This window comes from Schistosoma haematobium, chromosome ZW (assembly GCF_000699445.3).
Source record: "Schistosoma haematobium chromosome ZW, whole genome shotgun sequence".
In the NCBI taxonomy this organism is placed as follows: Eukaryota; Metazoa; Platyhelminthes; class Trematoda; order Strigeidida; family Schistosomatidae; genus Schistosoma; species Schistosoma haematobium.
In genome coordinates, this window is record NC_067195.1 from 24555557 (window position 1) to 24580535 (window position 24979).

Here is a 24979-nt window from a genome sequence, read left to right on the forward strand (position 1 = left end):
TTTGTGTTGAAAATCGATGTATATTTGTGAGTGTTAATCAATTGTGGATGAATTGTTGTTAGCCTGTGTTTGCAACCAATGGGAAGATTGATGTGTAGACGTACATGCAATCAGAATCACATGTAAATTTACATAATAGTTTAAATGTCTGAATTACAGCAAGTAGACAATAAAATAGATGAATGAGCTCGCTACAACAGACATTGCAGAGATCAAACTGCGTCACGAGGCAAGCCCTAACTTGGAATTGTGAAGAGAAAAAGAAAAGAGTAAGACCAAAAAACAGCGTCCAGAATCAGGGGTAGACATCAAGAGAATGAATAGAAATTGGGGAAGATTGCCCAGGACAGAGTCGGATAGAGAATGTTGGTGAGTGGCCTATGCCTCTCCACGAGGGGTAAGAGGTGCAAGAAAGTTTACTGTTGACCGAATTCATTTTATCTAAATATTGTGTCTATTTTGCCTGCTTTGGATACATCGATATCGTTGAGATTTCACTTCATTCTTATGCTAAGGTCTTTTTTTCACGCATCCAGAATTGTTACACGCAATTATACTCTTAATTGTCAAATGTCATACTAGAGTATAATTCCGTTATTGGGATGTAGATCTGTTATTATAAAAACTGAGACTTCTTCGAACACTACTACTATAAGCCTTCATACCTTTTTCTCACATGAAAAGATTACTCCCAAAATTACCTTCCGAAGCATATCTTTACTAGATGTTAACTATGGTCACTAGTTCTAGATTAGTAATTTTAAAATAAGAAGAGTATTAAAGGGAAGTGATTGTGGAAAAATTGGATTCAGTCATCTGAACGTAACGTATTGATCTTTTCTGACACCCCTGTTAGTTTATAGAAATGATGATTTTACTTTAACAGAGACACTTTCGAAAAAGTGTAGATGTGCTCAGTTTATGGCGTGTTGTCTTACTATGAAGGCTGGCAATTATCGACGTCCTCGAAAAAATACCTAGAAAAGTTTCATACTACTGGTAACTCTCAACTGTTGAAACACTTGTCTAACAAGAATATAAAGGAATTACCAACTGATGATAATAACTGCTAAATGACAGTTTGTCATTTATCCATACTTTATTCTAGTAATTAATCCTCAGTCTTCGAAATATCGGCAGTCATGACTAGATAAATAATCCAGTCACTTAGGTCTTTGTTTTCAGATTCGTTTAATATGTCGTTTATTCTAAATTCCACAGCGGATTGTGGGTTAGACAAGTATCATTTACCAATACATGAGCGAGAACTACTTTAAAGGTTAGATATATACGAATAGACCTACGCGATACCACACATTATTCAAATCTACTCTCAAACCACTAAAATGAATAGTAATTAGGATATCCAAAGTATTCATTGGGATGAATTTTCCGTAATCTTCCTATCAATGTATTAGTTACTATACTACCAATATTGTATGGATTCGGAAAGTATGAATTGTATTTTAAAGATGATGTCCCTGCCATATGTTTTAGATTTCTTGACTTCCACGTTGTATGGCTTTGATGTCTAGAGCTCCCCTAACTGTGAGACAATAGGGCATTGAAGCTTATCTGTTTTTGATTATTCAGGCGTATGATTCATCATGAAAACCACCGTCATCACAAAATGCATAATAATCTTCAAAACAAATTATTAATATGTTTGGGAGAGAATCCACATCGTTTATATTATTTTTCAAGGTGTTGGAAACTAACACCAAGAGGATTATCCATTTTTGCATCAGTCGACTTTCAAGACAAATGAGAGAAAATAAACAAGCCGTCAAGTTGCAATATAAAGCCTTTTCTATTCAAACACGTCATCATTTCTTGTATTGAATTCCAAAAAAGATTTTTGAATGCTATTCCGTACTTGATTGCTAAATAGCTAAATGATAGTACAGATGATCTACTTTGACCTAGTCATGTAAGGCTGTAAGAAGAGTTGACGACGATCACCAGGATGTTTTCGGGAAATGTCAAATTCTAACTATTTTACATATCTTCACTGTTTACCTATAGTTTAAAGCGACTTCGCCCTCTGATAGTTTACTCGAAAGCTCTCTTTCTGTCCCTCAGGAGTATTTAAGCTTAGTTATTGAGAAGATATGGTCTCCTAGAATTTTCGATTGAAATACAAATCTGTTGGGTTCGCCTTTTACGTCTACTCTGTGTTAAATGACAATCCAGGACGTGTTTGGAAAAAAACGTGAATAGGTTGATTCCTTCGGAGATTTGAGAAGCTGTTCCAAGTCTAGTCTGTTTGAAGTCAGAATAGATAAACAACTTTACACAAATAACAGAATATTGGTCTAGGTGTGTTTATGGCTCCAGATGCTGCGAACTCCATGTGTACTCAATCCGATTCCATGTAGGATTGAGGGTGCAGACTGGCGAGTATCAAACAGGGATGTGATAGGTACACCAGGCTCGATTTTCTTTCAATATATCAGCAGATCATGATAGTTATCATCGAATCATTCCGTTTATTGGACAGACATTGAACATGACGGCTTTTGTTAGTGTTTATCTCCAGACAGTAACAGGGAGAAAACTATGAGTTGCCCAGGTCTAAAATATCAAGCAATTGGAAGTTTCGTTGATCATATATATAACGTCCTCTACTTGATTACGGCAGAATATGATACACAACTAAGGGTACTCGAACGCGTAAAACCGCACAGCCGCAAATTAGAGTACGGAAGAAGCAGGAGAAGTGATTATCGTGTGAGAATCAAGAATGTACATAAAAACATGGGTATTTATAGTTATTAGCGTTGGTTTCAACACCATTATAACCCAGTCAATTTGCAAATAGGCGAATTATGCTATCGTCCAATCGTAGCATGCCACGTTGATATTCTAGAAAGCTCTATCAAACTCTGGTTGGATAGAATCTCTTCGGCTTCTTTAGAGCTTCTAGAGGCTTTGTCGTGCTTCTGGAAGCCAACCCTGTAATATATATAGTTCATATACTCGACACATTTATGTAAATATCTTTTACGAAATTTAGATAAAGATTTCTAAAACATGGCATTAGTTTCATTCTCAACACAACCAACCTTCATAAGTCATTTCTTTTACCAAAAAGTCTTTATAAATCAGTAGTCAGTGTATGAATATTGCTTAGTCAGGTGTTGGTACATTGCCTGTTTATGCTTGTTCTCACCGACTAATAAACCATAAAAATATGAATATACTATCTCAGCGCAAGACACTAATAAACATGCTACCTTACTAAAGCTACAATTGACCTCCAACTATCTAATACTAAATTTTTCATGCTCATATCATTAAAATGACAAACGATCTCATTTTAAATATAATATCATTAGGTAAGTTATAGATGTCGACAAAAAACCTATAAAATACGCTCTAATTAGATGGATGAATTAAATGAAACATTTAATCGGAAAACAATTAAATGATAAATAAATTTCCTATTCACTGCATATTATATATGTTTATGTAATTTTCTCTCAGTTATAAACAATGTGCCCATTACTCAGTCTGTTTAGAGTTATCAATTCAAATATTAGTAATCATATGTTGATTAGAATGGATTGTCAATCGGTCAACATAGAAGTTTTCAAAGTTTCAATTCCAGGAATAATCAAAAGTAGATTGTTAATTGGTTATAAACGAAGTAAAAAAATGTCACTTATTATGGTCATAAAGCTGTTTTATGAATGTGATATTGATTTCAGTAAAATATTATATTCATCTGAAATATAATGGTTTCAAAAAACCAGCAAGTTAAATATTGAAATAATGTTTGTGTTATAACTGTGAAAAGTAATGCTGCGGATTAAGGGGGTAGCGAATTACTGATCGGACCAAAGACGCGCAAACACGTAGAACGACCTAGGGTTCTGATTGGCCCCGCTTCCCTGTCTAGCCCAGCCAGTTGAGTCCAGAACACAAGTCACAGCCTCGGATATATGAATCATTATATTTCAAACATACTTTGTTTATATACCAGTCAAGCAAACTACAACGTACCACAAAATAGAAAATAACATTGTACAATATTGGCCAACAGGAAAATAACACGTTAAATAAATATTGACCAATAAGATACCATTTCATGTCCAAGGATAGCATTAGGCTTAACAGGATAATTTTTGGGATATTTCCCTGAATATCCCAACAGTTTGATATAATGCTTAAGACTATTGTTTGGTAAAATCATCTTCAAGTAGAAATTGAATCTTTACAAAACATAAAGGTATTTACAAGTCAAATTGCGCAATAAGGTTTTGTATATATACCAGCTAAAACATAAGTAATTATGACGAAAGTTATCAGCTGCACTGCAATGTATTTATATTCAGAATACTAGAAAACTACATCTACTTGTTCAACAATGCAAATAGGTAAAGGGAAATTAAATTTATCTACTTCAGTTGATTGCAAGTAGTAAGTGTATCACCTACGCTGGAGATAAGTCAGTATTTGTATTTATCACTAGATCGAAGTATAAACCTTCAAAATCACATATCTGGAAGTTTGTATTTATTAATAATAATTAACTGTTAAAAAGAAAACAATCGGAATTAATAAGCTAAAAACTAGATAAATATATTTGGATTATTAATCAAGAACCAATACTGAAACATTTCAATTTATGTAGTAGACCATATACTTTATACAACGATTTAAATGTATGTAATGAATTTGATAAAATTTGTCATGAATATTTACCTTGAACGATCTTTCTTTTCTTTGGGGGTGTGTGTGTCTAATTATGATAAAAAGATGTTATCATTTGATAACCACAGAGGAGATACTAGGCACTATAGAGCTGAGTGCTTTAATATTGAGCTTTCTGAGTTACAAATAGTTTTCGTATCAGAACTGAGAAAATTTTATCTTACATCATCTAAGATGGTTTCTAATCAGAATATCTTAGAAATTATGAATCATGTACAATATGTGCATAAATAAATTTACACGAAATAATATTTACATTAACTTCCTAAAACAAAAAAATGATATCTTCTTTACTTTCTGTTCATTGATATTTCTTAAGTGCTGTTGAAAAGGTGTTTTCGCTTATATCGCTTTTATGAAAATCTGAGGTTAAATTTCTTCAGACAGACCAGTTGATGTCTTCTGCTATACCACCCAAAGGCGTTTCTTTCAAAATAAATGAGATTAACAGAGAGGTACACGTTTAGCTACCAAATTCAATATTTCCGTCAAAACGTTTCATTTATCAAGGCGTAAGCCAAAATGTCGGAAAGAAACTACTGTGTTTAACACAGATCAATTTCTTATTCAACAATTTGCCAAATTATAATTGCAAGTATGAGAATAAGAGTACACTATTCTGCAAAATAATGACTAGCTCACACGCCTGTATCATATAGTGTCTTCCTCAACAAATTGTCTTTTAATTCAATCCGACTGAATCAAACAGAGAAACAATATATACATCGTAAGATATGCTTCCAATGAGTATAGAATACTTTATAGATTAGTTACTTTCCTAATCTTAGAACAGTAAGGAGTAAGCATAATTTAGACTCAAGAAGCGAATTAACTAATAAATATGTATGGACAAATTCAACGAACACAAGGTAGAGATTAAGTATAATTTACTGATGGTACAAAAGGGAAACAGTACGTATGCGCTAAGTTTCCTAAGAGTTAAGACTAAACTATTTAAGATCATGACATTTAGTGTCATGATTGAAGAGTAATTGCATTACCAAATTATTACTCATAACGTAAATGAGAAGCAACATTCTCATAGTCTTAGGTTTGACGATACTTAATACACGTGATATGACTTTAAATCTATTTCAGTAATGAATAATTTTCCGTATGAACACACAGGTAATTGATGATACTTGATACATTTATCCCTTTCTGGTATGCTATCGTTTGTGATTCTTTTTCATATTTCGTCCTTTTGATAATAAAATCGCGAGTAGTGTGACCGATTCACGATTGTTAACATTCAAATGACAAAACGTTTTCTTATGAATCGTCAAAGCAAACTCAACTTGAATCGAATTACCTCCCAAATCTAACTGTAAATCCCCATGTCATAGAGCAAACAAGTTGAATATCATAATATATCATATATACTTAAATGGAGAATCTATGAATCCTTTCGAATTAAGCAGTAGCGCAAACACTTGTCTTTGTTACGACGGAGTTACCCAATAAAACTACGAACAAATAGGTGAGAAATATATATTTGAAGGGAACACATATTTTATAGTTTATATAAATATTTATACTTTAAAAAGAGAAATTGAAAGCAAATAAATTATTATTAGTATTACGATTTATATAATGTCCAAATAACCTAATTGACTAGCACTTTACATAAATATACGTTTACTGTTGGGTAGTATAGTACCATTACAAACATCACTGCAAACTGAGGTAGTTATAACAAAAGCATCTATTGTTTACAGAATACTTAATTACCTGTTTAAGATTAACACAAGGAGTATAGTGAGTACAGCATAAGCTCAAGAAGGTGGATAGTCGGGTAGAATTGTAGATAAGATGTAGTGGGAATAAACAGGAAATTGGAACACGTAAAAGCAAACATAAACAAAATACTAAACAGGACAAAAAAACATAACCCATCAAATACAGAATCTTGTTAAAATTATAAATAAATAAATGTGAAAACACTACTTCTCTACTTCATTCTTTTAGCCAGTAATAAAAAGGAACAAAACACAACAACACTCCCGAAATAGAATTGTTAATTATTTTTGCAATCACAATGATGAATGTATAAATACCAGTGCCCAGTGGACACACATTTATACAAAAAGACCTACAGATTAGTGCACAATCACAGTTACCAAATAGATTTCATTTCTACACAGTCTGAACTCAAAGAAAGGAGATCAATTCATTTCTTATATTATTAGACGAAAGACGGACCAATAAGTAGTTGAAGTAGTAGTAATAGTTGCAGTATTAAAAGTTAAGTAAACAGTAATAACAGATATTGTGTTAGTAATGGTGTACAACTATTCACTTTCTATGAATACAATAATAATATAATATGCAAATTTTAATCATTTTTGTCTTTTTCCCAACACAAATAATAAATCAAAACGAAACAAAATGTTGTTGTTCATACTATACAGAATAAGTTTATAAAAGGAAGGTTGTAGATAAACTGTTTATTTCGGATAACACATCGTTGTTACTTTTAACGAATATTTGATTGCTTATAAAGTTTTATGCGGAAGTTGAGCCTAAATTGCTTCGTTGACTACAAACCTCACGCATTAATGGACTGAGGCCATCTAAACTGAGTAGTTTAGCGAATTCTGTCATACGAATTTCCAGGGTTCGTAAATCAATAAAAGCTATTAAGATACGGGCGTAAAGTTCGGTGGCAGACCGTACACGTTTAGAGCCTGCTTGCCAACGAATATAATTCCAAAGAAATAAAGTATAGGCCTGTCTAGCGGCAAACACAGGAGGACGTAGATCTTCAGAAAGAGAATTATCAGAGAATAGTTTGATGGCTAAAACAGACATTCGAAGAATATCGTCTGAACCAACTAACTCATCTAAATGATCAAAAGCAGCGACGGTATTCGATTTATACAATTCAAATTCTTCACGTAAACCCATAGCATAGTTTGCTTGATTAGAACGACAACGTGAAAATGATCGGAAACTATTACTTTGAAGCAATTTAGAACATGATCCAGAGATCACATTGTCTGGATCATTCAAAGAGGTGCTAGGAGTGGCTACTTCATCCAGCATTGGAACTGTTACGGTGGTTAACTGACCATCAGTTTGTAATACAGGATATCTTAATTTTCGAATATCACGTTCGAAGAAAAAAGACGAATATAGTACAATCAATCCGTAAATGTTTGTCTATATAAAGATAACAAAATACGACAATAATCACTTAATTATATATAAAATAAATCATTCGGAAATAACTATACTAAATAAAATGTCAAGTTATAATACTCTGTACATACATTGGTACCACAATGAAAATGTTAATATAGAATTGTGACATTCCGAAGAACTCTTTGGCTCACTGTAATCAAATCAAAGAGAAGTACATAGACTTTACTGAAGATGAAGTTAAAAAAAACTGCACAAACTGAAGGCCTATAATCGGTTATTCGAGTAGGGCAACATTTACCGTAAATACCAAATTTATCACCTCTAGTACTGTGAGAGCCCATATAAGATCAAATAAACTACCAAAAAGTGGGTCTGGCAAACCATACTGAAAGGCTACTGGAACTTGAACTACTTTCGAATAGAGAATTTATTCTATGGTGTATAAAATATAATCTTTCCTCTAAAATATATGTGGGAGTTGTATCTATTACTTAGTCATATGCTATCAGCCTCATTATACATATTCAAAAGACTGCTGAATATATAGGGAAAGATAACTTGAAGCCCAGCAACAGAATTACAGAAACAGGACTGTGCTCACTATCAGTAAAATCGTAATTAATATTTGGGCACGAAGACGCCTTCATTTAGAGTTGAATACTTTCTAGTGAGTGATATAATTACTATACATATGTATTGTAAAAAATATGACATGTTGACGTTAGTTTTAAAGCTGTTAGCATGAGACGGACTGTAAATTTATTATAACCGTGATATTTGGAATAATTGAGAAGAGAAAATTGTAGAAATACTCATTTTCAATCAGTCATTCACCACTACTCTTAACTAATATACAGGACTTTTACAATTGAAATATAAAATAATTACCAATCAATTAACTATGAACCAATTCTAAACTAATTGTAATAAGAAATATAATCTACCTACAATTAATGTAATTTGGCAGTTGACAAATAGACAAAATCGATACAATTTTATCGAACGGTGAATTATAGTGACCTGCTCTTTTGATCTGATTAAGGTCATTGATAACTATGATAATGAAAAAGGATAAAAAGCGATAAGCTGGCAATCACGGGTCGGTGTGCATAAAAATGTCTACTTACATAGTTTGACTGAATTTATACTTTTCGTTATAATTGATTACAATAGTACTTATTTACTTAAGGTTAATCTATAATTTCAGAATAGTGAGTTAATTTGATTATCAGCAAAACAGTTTTATTACTTAAATTGGTTATGGAAACGAATAAATCTGCCTTCAGCTAACTTTCATCAAAAATCAATTACAGAACTATTGAAGATCGACTGACAGCTAAGAACTAATTCCATGTTACCAAGTTTTGTAAGGATGACGACTCTTGTCGAAAACTCCTGAAGGCTATGATTTATGTACCAAACAGAATTGAAATCGCTAACTAATTAACAGATTTTAAGTTGTAACAATTTACTTCGGTTAGAGCAATCAGACAGTGCAGTTAGCCCTCATACTTAAAGTGTGGTTCATACCCAAGTTCCAGTTGAGTAAGTTGATATCTTTACGTTATAACAATCAGCCGGTACCATTTGGTCGTGGTTTTTAAAGAAGCTATTTATACATACCATAGTCTACGAACAAGTGCTTGATGATTATGATAAAAATATACGACAAATTTACCAATTAAATCCTCATAAATTTGGTTACACAATCTGGGTATTTTTGAGTAAAGATAATTAGTCTGATCATAGGACTCCGAAAATAGTGTTGTTAGGAGGAAGAAGACAATATATCCCATAATTTATTCCCTTCACTTCTACATCTAGGAGCTGAATTACAAACTACTTGTAACATTTTCGACTTCTGAACTGCTCTTGAAATGTTACACGGAACATTTCCGATTGTGTACAACAAACCTCAAAACGTGTAACCACATGTTGAGCAATAAAAGTTATGAATTTAACAACACAATTATACACAGCATGCTTCGTGGATCTCTACATTAGTAACTTGTAGACAGATTATAAAGTACAAACTATCGATAAATATGCGATAACTGGGGTCGCAATTAAAGATGGTATGTGTTTGAATCAATATTTTTTTAGCAAACAAATCACAGCAGACGGTATTCAGCAATCAACTATGTACATATACAATGAGTCATATATATCGTGGAAAAAGTCGAAGAAATAATAGCGTGCAGCAGTAGCCACAAGACAAGACTAAATATTGTTTCTGATTTTCTACTTATTCTTTACATAATGTCGAACAATCGATAGTAAGTACGAATGAAACATAATATATGAAGGTTTAAACAGAAAGTTTACCATCTTAACTAACATCTACATATGCTGTAGGACTGAAACTCACCATCAGGTTTTCAGAAAACTTATTACTATATATGTGGTAGAATAAAACGTGAAAAATGGGAAACTGAGAATTACCATGTAATTTAAAGTGGATGGAATGACATCTGTAAACTTACTCTTAACAAACTTAGTTGAGCAGGTTTACCAACTTCACTAAAATAAGGCAACTGTTTAACAACCCGTATTATCCTCCGAATGCATGCATCCATTCGATTATACTCTTGTTCCAATGTGACAGCAATACCAGTTTCGAGTTGTTCATCCGGGGTAAATGGTTCTCGGATACGATGAACACAACCTTGCAAACAACTTAATAGGTGAGGATCCGGTGAAGTTATATGCATAAGAGGAGAACGAAAACATTTAGACCCAGACAAAGTACGTTGTCGTCGTAGTCGACGTTTCCGAGAACGAAGTCGACAACTGCGGTGTTGACAAAAAGTGCGACCACTAGACTTGCGACACTGTGTGAGACACAGCCTATGACGTGCTTTACAACACTAAAGAAAACAAAACGAAAAAATACCAAATCAAAAGATTTTAAATCTCTTTCACAAAGAATTGCAGGATACGTTTAAAGTGAATGACATATACGATAGGAATCTAAAACCTACTTGCATTACATATATATTCGTCAGTTGTAATGCAAATGCTAGCTGTAGAATAAAACTTGATATAAACATAGGGAAATAAAGTCCTATATCACTATAAAGATCATGATTTAAAAAAATCAAATAGACAATTTATCTTCTAAATTTATTATTATGAAGGGAACAAATGATTAACATTGAAGCTATAAAATATCCGAAACTGATAATTCACGAAAACCAAACAAATTTTCGATTGATTTACTTATTATGATTCTTACTCAACATGAATTCCATTTTCATTCAATATAATGATTACTCAATGTAGTAATTGTTTTTCTTTTCTCTTATGATATTTTATTATGTAATAATATACGATATTCTTGTATTCCATTGACATGAACTATACTCAGTAAGTGAATTGTTATAACATACGTGATTTTCTTCTAATTATTAATCAAAATAAGTGTACGACTCAATATATAAATGAGTATATTTTCTACTAGTCGTCGTGTTTTGGAGTTGATAAATCTTCACTTATAACCATTCTTTGTGTTTTTACTTTCGCGTCGTGGGAATTGCAGTGTTTCCTCGGTTTTACAAGTATTAGTGATAGGCGATTCCAATATAAAAATCAAAGACGACCAGATAAAACAAGGTAGCGTTCAATCGAGAAGATATGTTTTCGAGATGATGAAAGGCCACGGTTGGGAAAATATTACACGAACAAAAATGGGAGTATAAAGTATTTATTCTGTTGAACATGTAGATGGATACAGGAAGATGACAAGGAATATCTTAACACATGTTTCAAACCTCTAGTTTGCCAGTGAAATAGATGAATGGTTACATGTAATAAGACTGATTTTGTCTAACTTGTAAAAAGTATCTAAGTTTATTCCAAACAGAATAAACATGTTTTCTATACGCATGAGTATAATGATCAAGTCGAAAGGATTTTAACTGACGAAAACTTGCACATTAGCTTGAGTCCCGATCTATTATTCAGTCTTTTTGACTGAGTAGTGTACAAAGGTCAGTGACTTCAAATAAAATCTTTTTGAAAAGTTGTACATTTCTGTGATATACTGTAGTAATGCATCTGAGATTATTTATCAAAGCCGAAAGTTCACTTACTAACTCCAAACCTAATACTTAGTTTACTGTGTTCCTTAAAAAATAGATAATGTATGCTGATGCCGACATTTATCGAATGCCGTTTAGGTCACATTTGGAGGAAAAAATAATAAGGCGCACCCAAAGGATCAGAAAGTGTCCACAAACTGCATTACATATTATTCTAATCTTTTTTCCTAACCCGCATACATAAACAAATCTCAGGTACAAAAAATGAAATGGTACTAATTTTCCAGCCATTTATTATCGTCATTACGATTACACAATCCCTTTTTCTTAAGTGATCTCCCATGTTGTGTCCATTTTATTTCGGTTATTTATTTACCTATATTAGGTCACAAAACGTCAGAAATACAATTTTCTACTCATTAGGATATCACTAGAATATGTTTATCATTAAATATAATCATTAGTAAAGACAACATAACTCTTCTAGTCGGTATTAATGATCATTATTTTCCAAGATTACTTACTAATCTTGACTATGTTTGGTCATATATTTTGTGTCCTGTATTTCTTATTATGATCTTCGATTCCGCTTAGAAAATCCATATAAACTTTACTAAATGAAGTATATCAAGCCTTTGTTCAGAATTACATGAGTCATTGTATTGTTAGACCGTTCGCAGCTGATGGGAAGTGGTGGAACAGAATAAATCTGTTTTATTCTCCAAACTTTGTTGTTTTGATCTGTTTAAACTTATTATGGGATTTAGATGAACGAAATATAAGATCCATTCGTATAATAATGTAACATGTAAACATATGCAAATTTAAAAATCCTCGTAGATGGCTGGCTAAACTCCAGGGTTTCAACTAAGAGTTTGTACACGAACGATGGATACTTTTATGAAGAAATTATCAGTTCCGACAGCTTTATACTGAAGATATTTGGTGAAAGACAAAATTTTGAAAGGTAGAGGTCTTAACGTGACTTTCTTTTGTAAGTATCACCTTGCTTTCTAGTGCTTATTCTATACATAGACAGTAACAATATTATCCATAGTAATTGGGGTGTTTCGCTTCGAGATAATAATTGCTTCGAAAAGTGATTAACAGTGATGGATCAATTCTACTTAAGTGTCAGTATCACTAAAAGATTAACATTTTGCTAGACTACAAACAATATTCTTTTTATACATCCGTTTCACATCTATATACTGTCTCATTTGAAATAACAGTTCACAATAACGGTTATCTTAAAATTAATCAATTAGTTATAAATGTGGATCCAAATAATTACTAATATTTTTGGTTCAAGCGGAAAATTGACTGCTCAAGAGAGGATTGAAATGGACTGTGGTAGATCTTTAGGAAGATTTTAATTATACTAAGTGAGTTTAGGTTGTGAAAATTTGCGTAGAATCTTTATAAAAGTAGCAATAGATAGTCTATTCAAAAATATTCGGAGAACCTAGTATGGAGTTTTTAGTGAGTTTTACACACGATAGCTCGGGAGTGGAAGAATGGGTTCAAAACTAGTTTATAATTCCTGTGACCTGGAATGACCTTTGTTTTAATTGACCTAAGTTACACAAAGATATTTCGGAGTTGGATTATATGACAATAAATATGCTTTAAAGTCAGCAAAACAACAAAACTAAAACCAATGAAAATTAAACTTATGGGTTTATATCAAAATACGTCAACAAAACTCAGTAACCAAGTTCGATTTCGTTCGTTAGACTTTGAGTCACTCTTACATGAAGGCTGGTATACAACTGAGTTACCGAAACCGAAGTGGGTGAAGAGGAATTGACATGTGAAACCATAATAAATGATAGCAAAATGCGTTTCCATATCATTAACATTGGTGAAACTGTAGTAGGATAAAACACTCGTTAGTTTGTTAGCTATTAAAGTACAAATTTCAAATGAAACCACCTATTATAATGGTACATACATGATCACTAGAGTGCTGCTAGAGCCAGATGAATTAAATGTCGTGTCCACTAAACGTAAATAAAAACGATAGTGAAATAGGGTGGTTTCATCTTCCTTAAAAATCTTTTCTACAAACTAAATACTACTTAAAAGCGCAAACTGATTACAACGAAACCTCATAGCTTGAATGTGAGGGCGTAACCGATACTTGGGAAACCTAACTTCAAACAATTATGAAGGCTTAATGACAAGACGAAGACCATTTGAAAGATAAGATGCTTTTACTCAATAAATTCCGAGAAGCCTGATTACATCTTTACGTGCCAAGAAAACCTAGATCTTTGTGAGTTTAGAAACAGATTGTCCTCCCGTTGAATTTGCCCTGGTGATGCTTAAACTATCCTAACCAGAGTGGCATCACAATGTTTCATTCTTTCAATATTATACCGTATTTCTCTCTTGCATTTCCAACTAACACCTTATTGATTAACGTTTATTTCAATTTTACATGAAATGAGTTAACAAGTATATGGTCAGGTTATTGGAATTATATCGAGTAAATACATCAAACTTTGTCTTCTCACTTATAAAAAATGGTGTAAGTCACTTCTCGAGGACAATATAATACACAAGTTTTTTAATCACCTTTAAACCTGAGTGCTAGAGATACTAGAGGACTCTTTAAAAAGAATTAGATGGATAGAGCTTTAAGCCTGAAAACTCACCGGTTGAAAACCGAGTACTTTAACCACTAAACCACCGTTTTCACACTACAATTTCAAGATTTACAGAAGCCGAACGTTTCAAATTCCCGCCATTCCAAAGCTTGAAAATTTCTACCTGAATAATATGATCATTAAGTGTAAGAGGAAACTTAAATATGCGGTCAAATTATTTAACAGTGCGGTATGACACAAACTATGGAGTATAACCATGTCTTGTTGTATTAAAATATCATCCATAAACTATTCCGATGCTAGACGTGACTCCTTATGTGAATGATTAATCCTATTTAGGTCATTCTCATCTTCAGAAATCGGAAAACTTTTGATTCATGAAGAAAAGCTTACTAATGGTTGTAATTATAGATGTAACAAAGGTAAAATCTTTAAAGAGTAACCAACCCTCCCAGATATCCTCCCTCCTCAATGAGGAGGGGGCCTACGTTAATAAACATCGTTGTCTCGAATTATCCTCATCTCGACTATTCCACTTTTGAAAGTATAAACTCGGCTGTACGAAAACGAAATCAAGTATTTTTGAAAAGATTGTGAGTGATTTGAACTTAAAAGTTACAGAGCAAACTAACTGGCTGATAATAGTATAATTTCTAATCGAAATCAATTAACAACTTCCTCACTTCTCCACATACTTTTACTAATATTTCATTGCTTTCACCCCAAAATTAGCTTTCTTTCTGGTATCTTCTGATGTCATATTCTTTTCCATTAATTTTCTCTTAAATGTACATACACAACATCCAAGTTACTCAATCGACATTATCTACCCAATTAAACAGGTCCGCAAGGTTTTACGTCGGAATGAACGTCATTTCTTGGATGTAGTCTCGAGGTACAACCACAATAACCACAATTGCCGCAAACGTGTAGCCATAAAAGCAGAATCCACTTTTTGATTGGACAGACGAGCCAAGAAGAGTCAATTGAATAGTGATTTTCATATTTTAAAACAGTGAACAGATAACAGGCACCTGTGTTGTGATTGTGCTCTGAAAACTACCCAATTATGGTAAGCGACAACTCTAATTACAAGAAAAAATATTATCTTACTCAGCGCCTACTCATTTAAGCGTAGAGATAGAAATTTAGGAAGAATCTTACTTATAGTGTGCATGTATGGGCTGCAAAGGAGAATGTTGGTTGATTAGAAAAGACCAAAATATCTTGGTATTTCTCTAGAATTAATGGACATTACTGACTACATTAAGATTGGCTACCAACGGAACCAGGTAATACAGACTCATAAAAGGTCTATCCAACTGCTGTATTGAATAATAAAAGCATAAGATGGAATATACAAATCAAGAATCTATGAGACAGTTTTAAATGATAATCAGTTACTAAGTTGGTTGAACATTAGCCCATAAATTTATAAACACCTTGCTCAAATTGTTAAATAAAATAATTAAATAAATGCATGTATACTATAAGGAATAAGGATTATCATACTATCGAATTAAATCAGATTGTAGACGTTCTAGGGTTACTGCAGGTCCCAAGCTCAGATAAAGGAGGGTTGTGGAAAGAATCAGTAACTTCATCTCGTACGAGAAAGCCTTTCTAAAAAGCGCTAACCAGAACGAATAATTTAAACTCTGTCCTGAAGGTCGAAGGACCTTCGTTTATAAGAATTATGACATCTCATGGTGAAAGCCTATATTCTTCAGAAGTCATGAGGTCAATGTCCCTTCCAACAACCAGAGCAACAATTAATACATGTGCATGAAGTGTCTGTACAATGTCGGAGACCAGGAGGACCAATCAAATTGCTGTGGAAGTGAGTAGATACTACGTGGTAGTTCTCCGAATGAGTGAAACCCATTGGAACCAAGCTGGACAAAAAAAATAGATTGGAGAGAGATGGTACTTTACTCCGTTCACGAAGAAAATGCCCCACACACTCAGGAAGTTGCCGTACAAAGAATCCCGGGAAGCACTTAGAGGATGGGACTCTCATGGATCAAGCATCATCAAAGCGTCTTTCAAAACAAAGGAGGAAATTACAATGAATGTTGTTCAGTGTAATGCACCCACGAGTGATAGCAAAGACGACGATAAAGATCAGTTTTCTGAGAGGCTGTAATCGATCATAGAGAAGAGCTCAGGAAAAGACCTAACCGTCCTGATGAAAGACCTAAACGGCATGGATTGGGAGAAAGAAACGAAAATGGTGAGAAATTTGTAAATTTATGTGCCTTCGATAAAATGGTTACAGGTGGTATAATATTCCCCCACAAACGCATACACAAGGCTACATGGATCTCACCGGATCACACCACGGAGAACCAGGTAATTTATATCTGTATCACTAAACAGTTCATAAGGACAATGGAAGACATAAGAACCAGGAGAGAAGCTGATATAGATTTAGATCACCACCTTACTTACTTGCTTACCCCTGTTACTCCCAATGGAGCATAGGCCGCCGACCAGTATTCTCCAACCCACTGTCCTGGGCCTTCCTTTTCAGTTGTATCCAATTTTTGTGCATTTTTCTCGTTTCTATCTCCATTTCTCGGCGTAATGTGTCCTTTGGTCTTCCTCTCTTCCTTTGGCCTTGAGGATTTCATGTGGGGGATGGCTTTGTGACGCATTTGGGTGCTTTCCTCAATATGTGTCCTACCCACTTCCAGCGCTTCTTCTTGATTTCTTCCCTCGCTGGGATCTGGTTTGTTCTCTCCCATAGTAGGTTGCTGCTGATAGCGTCTGGCCAACGGATCCGAAGTATTCTGCGTAGACAACGGTTAATAAACATTCGTATCTTCTGGATGATGGCTTTCGCAGTTCTCCAGGTCTCCGCCCCATACAGTATAACTGTCTTGACATTTGTATTGAAAATTCTGACCTTGGTGTCGGTTGACAGTTGCTTTGAGTTCCAGATGTCCTTCAGTTGTAAATATGCTGCTCTTGCTTTGCTGATCCGCGCCTTCACATCTGCATCAGATCCACCCTGTTCATCAATGATGCTGCCTAAGTATGTAAAGGCTTTTACATCCTCCCAAGCTTCTCCGTCCAGTGCGATTCGATTGTTGCATGCTGTGTTGTATCGGAAAATCTTGCTTTTCCCTTTGTGTATATTGAGACCTACTGCTGCAGAGGCTGCTGCTACATTGGTTGTCTTCTCCTGCATTTTTTGTTGCGTGTGTGATAGAAGAGCCAGATCATCTGCGAAGTCCAGATCGTCCAGCTGCATCCTAGCTGCCCAATGTATCCCATGCTCCCCTCAGATGTTGATGTCACCACCTGATTGTGACCAAGATGAAACTGAAGCTAAAGAAGCACTGAACAAACAGCATTTCAAATGTCTAATAAAATCTTCCTTTGAGATACTGACAAACTCGACGAGCTTAACAGGTCCCAAACCTTACAAGATCTACTCAAAGGAGAAAAAACTACAATGGGGAACAACTGGAAAGGTATCAAAGTAGCACTAACTTCAAGGTGTTAGTTGTGGGCCACAAGACGCGTCATCATAAAGAATAGATCTCTATCGATGACCTGGACAGGATTCAAGAAAGAAAAGATAAGAAGACAATGAACAACAGTCGAACAAGAGCAGAGAAAATCAAGGCACAGAGTGAATACACAGAGGCAAACAAGAGAGTGAAGGGGAGCATTATAGTCAAAAAGACACTGAAGGTGGACAGGACATATATTGCAGAAATCAAGCTGCATCACAAAGCAAGCGCTAACTTGGAATCATGAAGATAAAAAGAAAAGAGTAAGATCAAGAAACACAATGCGTCGGGAATTAGAGGCAGATATCAAAAGAATGAACAGTAACTGGAAGAGATTGCCCAGGACAGAGTTGGTTGGAGAATGCTGGTGGGCAGCCCATGCTCCTCCATGACGGGTGACAGGCTTAAGTATATGATTAAACGGATAATGTCAATAATTTATAAGTATCTCTGTAATTTCGTTGTATCCTGTCTAAAAAACACAAATTAGAACAAAAACGCCACACTTCATTATACAGTGTGCAAGTGAAAGCATTACAAATAGGCTCAACATCAATCTTTCTGAAGAGAGCCTTGCAATTGAACGATCTGAGGGGCAGCACAATCGGTGTTATATCTAAAAGCCTCCTGTTCAAAAGTGAAAAGCGTTGGGTGTGTGCAATGATGAAATACTAATTGAGATAAGATAACGGTCTGGGAGATCGAAATTCATTAATCATGTTTCAAAATCACTAAAATATCTTCGAAAACATGGTTCAGTTTTGTATATATGCATAGGAACAAATGATGTGTATTTTACTTACACTATCTGACTGTTGAGATGATTCAAGAGATAAAAATTTCTCATTGAGATTTTGATCTTGATTTACAGGTGGCATAAATAATTCATCGGATTTTCCAATTACAGGGATTTTTATTGAACTATTTGGGAAGTTACATTCTTTAGTTTCTAAAGTACCAGAGGAATTAAATGTATCCGTAGTTAATGATAAGTCACTGCAATGAGTTGAATTCACATAACTAGAAAATTTGACAGGATTTATCAGATGTAGTGGTCTGCTAGCTCCAGAAATGAATGAAGAATTGTAAGATGTTTGACTAGATCCATGTTGTGGGTGAGATGATGTAGTTAAAGGAGATGGTAAATAGGGAGGATAAGCATTTGTGTTACTACTGCCAACTGAAGAAGGTCCAGTTAACAAATTCTGAGGTGAGGAACTGCTATCCTGAGGAGAATGGTGCTTGCGGCGTCGAGGTTTAGCTCGTTGTTCAAGTTTTTCAGGTGCTAAAAAAAACAGAAATGAACAGCTGAGAAAAAAACTATATGATGTACTACTAAAAGCTAAGATAAAAACAATAACTTATTTACTTAGTGCTCCATAACTTTCAATCAATTTATTTAGCTTTACATGTAGCTAGAACGTCGAGCTTTGTACAATGGAGGGTAATAAATGCGCTACAGAATGAAACAAGTGTTAGGAAGAAACGGAACTGGGAGAATATTAACGGACACAATTTCAGTAAGAAAGTAAACACTATTATTTTCTGTCTTAAATTACATCTCGTTGCTAAAATGAGTCAAAAAGGAGTTTCTACTGATCTTGGCTTTTAGCCGTTGAGTTGTATGCAATTGACATTGTAACTTGCTAACCCCTTGTGCGAACCTAAGAGGAATGAGTTAGACCAAACGTGTATATTAATAAATTCTAAAGTTCTTGATCTTAAGCTGAAGTTCGGGAACAATAAACTCAATAGAACTGGGAAAGTTTCAAACCTGAAAATCAATTTTTCGAACAAATATTTACCATACAACTTTTAGATCATAAGGACAATAAACAACATCCAACTTTAGTTGTATTTCATGAACTTAAGGCCATATTTGACTCAGTTGAACAATGGGCCTTGGGCCAATGTATATAATTGAGTAGCGCACCAAAGTGCAATAATTTACTGAAGGTTTTTTTCTTAAATATTATTGGTCGATCCACAACAAATAACAAACTATTATCTGGATTAGTTACGTCACCCGACCTTGATACTTACTAAACGATGTTAGTACTGAACGAGAAAAATCATTCAGGGACAGAGTTTCAAATTAGTGAACTGATGAACAGCTTGGAAATAACAGATTTCATAACTGTAGGAAGTAAATCCTTACACAGAGATCTTTTACAGGTATCCTCTTTCTAACAAACAGCATACTAAAAACAGACTTGATGTTCGATGTGTCTTGCATAGTTTGAGAAACACTAAGCAGCTGGAGTGCGCAAGAAGTCTTCCAAGGTAATCACGATAACATAAGTTTAGTGGAAGAAAACACAAAGCTTCTGATACCGCCTCAAACAACCAAATTCATATTTTGACTCAAGTTTTCGTAAGAGTCGATTTGTCTGACCCGAATGTTTCGCAGTTTTGGTCTTTTTAAGAACTCTACGTTGTTGACTAACAATAGAGTTTGATGTTCAGATTTGGACAGTTGTTCAACATTTGGTTGAACTGTTTTTCAGTGTTTCAATAATTATTGACAGAGCTTTAGATGGTTGTTAATTTGCGTTTTCTCAAATTTAAAGATTGTTTCACTAATACAAAACTACTTACTGGTGATGGTTCAGATGGCTTGAGATATCAGTGGCCAAATAAAACTGGTGCTTTCCTTCGTGACATTCTGATTATCAAGTTTTCAGCCTTTAATGAGAGTTAGTGACGTTTCTGCGTAAAAGACATATCTATGATTATTTTTTCTAACTTGGTCTATCATTTAAGAAAAAATAAAGACAGTTCAACGGAAATTTTTTCTTCGATGATTTCATTTTCTTATGCTATTTAATCACAGTTATGGTCAGTTTTCCTATAATAAAATATTAGTGTTAAATCATTTATTATTTGATTATATTGCTAGGTGCATCCAAATCACTTATATGGTGAGTTTTAGTCAGTCTGAATGTATTTAAACTAAATTTGAATGAACTTGATATCATGAGGACCAATTTTAAAGGGAAAATTTGAGATTGGAATATCTCTCATCACTATTTGCGCATAAGTTGGGAAAATAGAGAAAGGCAGATCTTGAACACACCGAACCACATTTCCTTTATAAGGATAACATATACTGTTTTCACTCCAAAAATTTAGAAACACCACTTACGTAGTATCAACTCTCTTTTCATCCCAACAGCCAAACATTTTTCAAGCCTGCACGAAGGGCAGTGTTTACGTTGATTGCCTTCAATAGCACACCCCCCACCTCGATTACAAGCTTTTATCTGAAAGAATAGAAATTTGTGTTTATCAGGCGTTTGTTGACGGATAAAAAGATTACTTAAAAAGAATGTAGTATATATTAAAATGAAGGATGGCACTGAAAGAGGTGAGTAGAAGAAATCCCACAACTAATTATGAAATTATTTAGGAATGATTACCTTGATTTATTCGAGTAATTGTGATTTCATAGTAATTAAATTGTAAATAACACTTTGAAACCACTCAATAATTCGCTTAGATTTATTATTTAGTACTACTTAAACAGGTCTATAGTCACAATATAGTAGAAGTCAAGGATAACTTATATATATCTCCGACTGAAGGCAAGATGTAGCTTCAGGACCGATTTACATAAACGTCTACACTAATCACAGGAAGTGTAATAGTTCAGTGTGCCGGCCACTTCACTAATCTTTGAAGTCAAACCCCTCTTAGTGGATTCTTAACTAATAAGATTTCACCAGTGGTTAAGAAAGCTAGACTGACATTCACCAACTTCATTTACTTGTGTTGTAGAGATGTGGATCTTGCAACCACAGAGCGACTAAACGGACGTACAGTGTGCTTTGTATTACTCCATGATTGTGATACATGGTCTATGAAAGAGATAAGTGTATTTTCCAAGCATTGATTACTGATGATGAGACGATCAAGTAAACGATACTGCAACTAGAAGTAGGATACTAGGCGATGTAAAAATGCTGAATTTGTGAATTTTCATAGGCGGAGGTAGTTGAGGCATGTGTTACGCTAACTAGAATAAGGCTGGTAGAAAGCTAGGGGCATCTTAAACAAAATATAGAATCAGTATATGAAATTACTAATTGCTGGTTTGAGCCCTGTTGGTAGGGGTTACCTCAATTACTCCGATAAGTATCCAGAGAGTTCTAGGTGGGTGGTGTGGTAACTTGGCTAATGCATATTTGTGCCGCGCTCAGCGATGATTATGACCGATTGCCCATATTTTTTGAAATTTAAACATGTTAATCCGTCCATTAATTTTATATGTTTGTCTTATTTTCAAAGAACGAACAGAATCCTATCACTATAAACTGGAGCCAAACAAAAACTTGATAACCATTTGATACATTCCACATACTTACACAAAGCATTATTAGTTGTAGCCCAGTGAATTAGGTGTTGAATTCATAAACAATGTAGTATGACTTTATTTCAATGCCATAGATTCTCGTCTGGGAAAAAAAACACTATTACCAATTAACACTCAACAAGTATAATTTGAAACATCGTAAGAACTGTTTAGTAGGTGATGATATGAATAAAGCTTCAGGAAACTAAGATTAAAACAATAAACCCAGAACCTTCGGCTACTTACAAAAGCACATCTTAATAACTTTTCTTTGCCCATAACTGCAATACAAAACATTTGCACCCTAGGATTCGCATCCCATTAGTAGTGTGAGGACTGAAGATATTATTTAGCCGTTGTGACAAAATTAGTTGAAGATATTTTGATCTGGCCATGTACTTGTACTACTGGAGTGCGGTCTCGTTATGAAAAACTATAAGTTTTCCAAACAATTCCCATTCTTGGTTTGTAACACATAAGTAAAAGACTTAGGTTAGACATGAGAAACCAGACCTAATTTCAACTCTATCTGATCGGTAATCACAAAAACTTAGCAGCGTTGTAAAAGCACATTAAAAAAAGTTACTTAAATATAATTGAACTTGGACGAGCCTTTTGACCGTACAGAAAGAAACTCAAACTGACTAAACGCAAATAATACTTTTACGTTTACACTAAGACTGTTAGTCACTATCTCAAGAGGGCTAACTCGATCCCCCTGGTAGGCAATATGGTCAATCATCACAACTTAGCCCCTATTGTTGAGGTATCTATACAAATTAGTTCTGAAGATTTATTTTTTGATTCATGTAGTAAAAAACTCAGCTCAAACATTATTAAAGGACCACCTAGCGTCCAGAAAGCGATGTATCTTGTTAATGTCCCTGACTAATATGGTTATCCCATCTATTTACCCTAAATTGATTAAGAGGTATCCAAGTAGGACATCAAGCCATGAGAAGTTAGATAATTTTCCCGGAAAAGGACATTAGTGACAAGGTTTCTCAAGTGGGAAAAGCATTAACTATAAAACTTAACTTTGTCCCCACAACCAACAATTAGTTCTAATTTGTGACATAACTAGTGTTTAAGAAATAATCTTCAACAATCCATCATATCAATATACATTTTATTTGACAAAAAGCCTATAAATCAGTAAAAATACAGGCGGCTCTAGAACACCAGACAGTAGACAAAATAGTGAATTAAGACTTTTCCAGTTCCGGATAGTCAAGGCAAGTTGTCTCGGCCTTCCAATGTTAACGGACGTAAAAGACTACAGGAATATTGTTCCATATGACAAGCTATTTCGTAACCCATTTTACAAGTTCACATAGAGAGTTCAGTAATTGATGACTGGACATGATGGACTGTAAACGAAAACATACGTTGGACACTAAGACTAAATACATTGCAACAAACCATAAGATCAATTTCGAATACTCCTGGGAAACCCCATTGCCAACATTTTTTTCTTAATTACTCAAAACTGTTAGCAGTCACACACAAACTCGACATAGATAAGTGAATACCTTCATATAACTGTGTTCGCTAGTAATTTGCCTTAAATTTACAAGTCTTTGGAACTAAAGGCATCGATACTGCAAGATTCTTCAGCAGGAATGGTGTGAGCTAGGCATATTCATAGGTATGAAACTTACTTTATCCCTAGGCTTGAGTGCGTTTCTGCGAAAAAACGCCTTGCAACTTTCGCAAGTCAAACGATCAAAATTATAGCCAGATGCTGGTTCACTACATACAATACAAACACGTTCTTCCTCACTTATTCCAGCTTTTCGTCTTCTGGTTCGGACGACACCAGACAAAGGGTGTTTCCGAGAACCACTCTGAGAGAACTCGTTGAAGTTGCCGCAATAATGACTATTGTTACTGCTATCATTATGGACACTCTGGATGTATTGATGATTTTGGACGTAATCCGTTTGAGTACGATTTAGACATAGAAAACCCTCTTTGTCGTGACCAGAGTTATTTGCGTAACCAACAGATGAGGGCCCACTAATATTCATCGAATTATCTAATGGATTTCCAGGAGAAATACGGAAAGAATTATTCCGTACATTTGAATTCACGTTTCCACTGGGATAATCATTTGCTCCAGGATCCATTGCACAAAAAGCGGCTTTTTACATCAGCGGATTGAAATACTATCTAGGTACGAATTCTGAACAGATGTTATTTGTTTCGATTATGAAGTGATGAAGCTTATGAAGGTGACATGTTAGGTAAAGCAGTAGGTTGACCGGACAAACACCGCAAATTCTTGAAGGACGCGCCTGGCACACAATAACATTGTGATAAGCGTGTGCAAACTGATCGAGTTGTTTGAGTCAGTTTTCAGATTTTATTGTAGGATAATAAACCCTTTCCGCCTAATATGAGATTTATAGCCTATCAGATGCATGATTTCCATTGAATTTGGTTAGCAGTTACTTCGATAGACTATCCGACTTTTTTTCTCCCATTGATCCGTCCTTCATGCCCAGTTTGATAAAGGATCATTCGCACTGAATTTAACGTTCAAATTAACCGTGTGAGCTTTGAACACAGTTATTCGTATCATTTCCTGATGTA

The 24979-nt window shown here is 34.4% G+C and overlaps 1 protein-coding gene across 3 annotated transcripts; it reads right to left on the bottom strand.

Annotated features, from left to right (window-relative positions):
* Positions 1-4025: 4025 nt before the first annotated feature.
* On the bottom strand, positions 4026-24702 carry HR96_1 (receptor). Of its 3 annotated transcripts, none has more exons than XM_051210784.1 (5): positions 24046-24702; positions 21179-21296; positions 18837-19318; positions 10344-10727; positions 4026-7878 (listed from the first exon to the last, which is right to left on the bottom strand). In XM_051210784.1, the coding sequence occupies exons 1-5, from the start codon at positions 24511-24513 to the stop codon at positions 7222-7224; spliced, it is 2109 nt and encodes a 702-aa protein (XP_051070803.1). In that variant the 5' UTR covers positions 24514-24702; the 3' UTR covers positions 4026-7221. The 3 variants fall into 3 exon arrangements, with proteins under 3 accessions (XP_051070803.1, XP_051070802.1, XP_051070804.1); XM_051210783.1 differs by having other exon boundaries at positions 14561-19318; XM_051210785.1 differs by lacking the exons at positions 4026-7878; positions 10344-10727; positions 18837-19318 and having other exon boundaries at positions 20369-23754; positions 23807-24702.
* Positions 24703-24979: the final 277 nt, after the last annotated feature.

Excerpts from the sequence above, each read along its gene's own strand:
- HR96_1 (XM_051210784.1), bottom strand. The coding sequence starts at position 24,513 with ATGGATCCTGGAGCAAATGATTATCCCAGTGGAAACGTGAATTCAAAT. Across the intron at positions 21,297-24,045 it reads CACTCAAGCCTAGGGATAAA|ATAAAAGCTTGTAATCGAGG; the intron begins GTAAGTTTCATA and ends CTATTCTTTCAG. Across the intron at positions 7,879-10,343 it reads CTCAACTAAGTTTGTTAAGA|ACAAACATTTACGGATTGAT; the intron begins GTAAGTTTACAG and ends ATCTTTATATAG.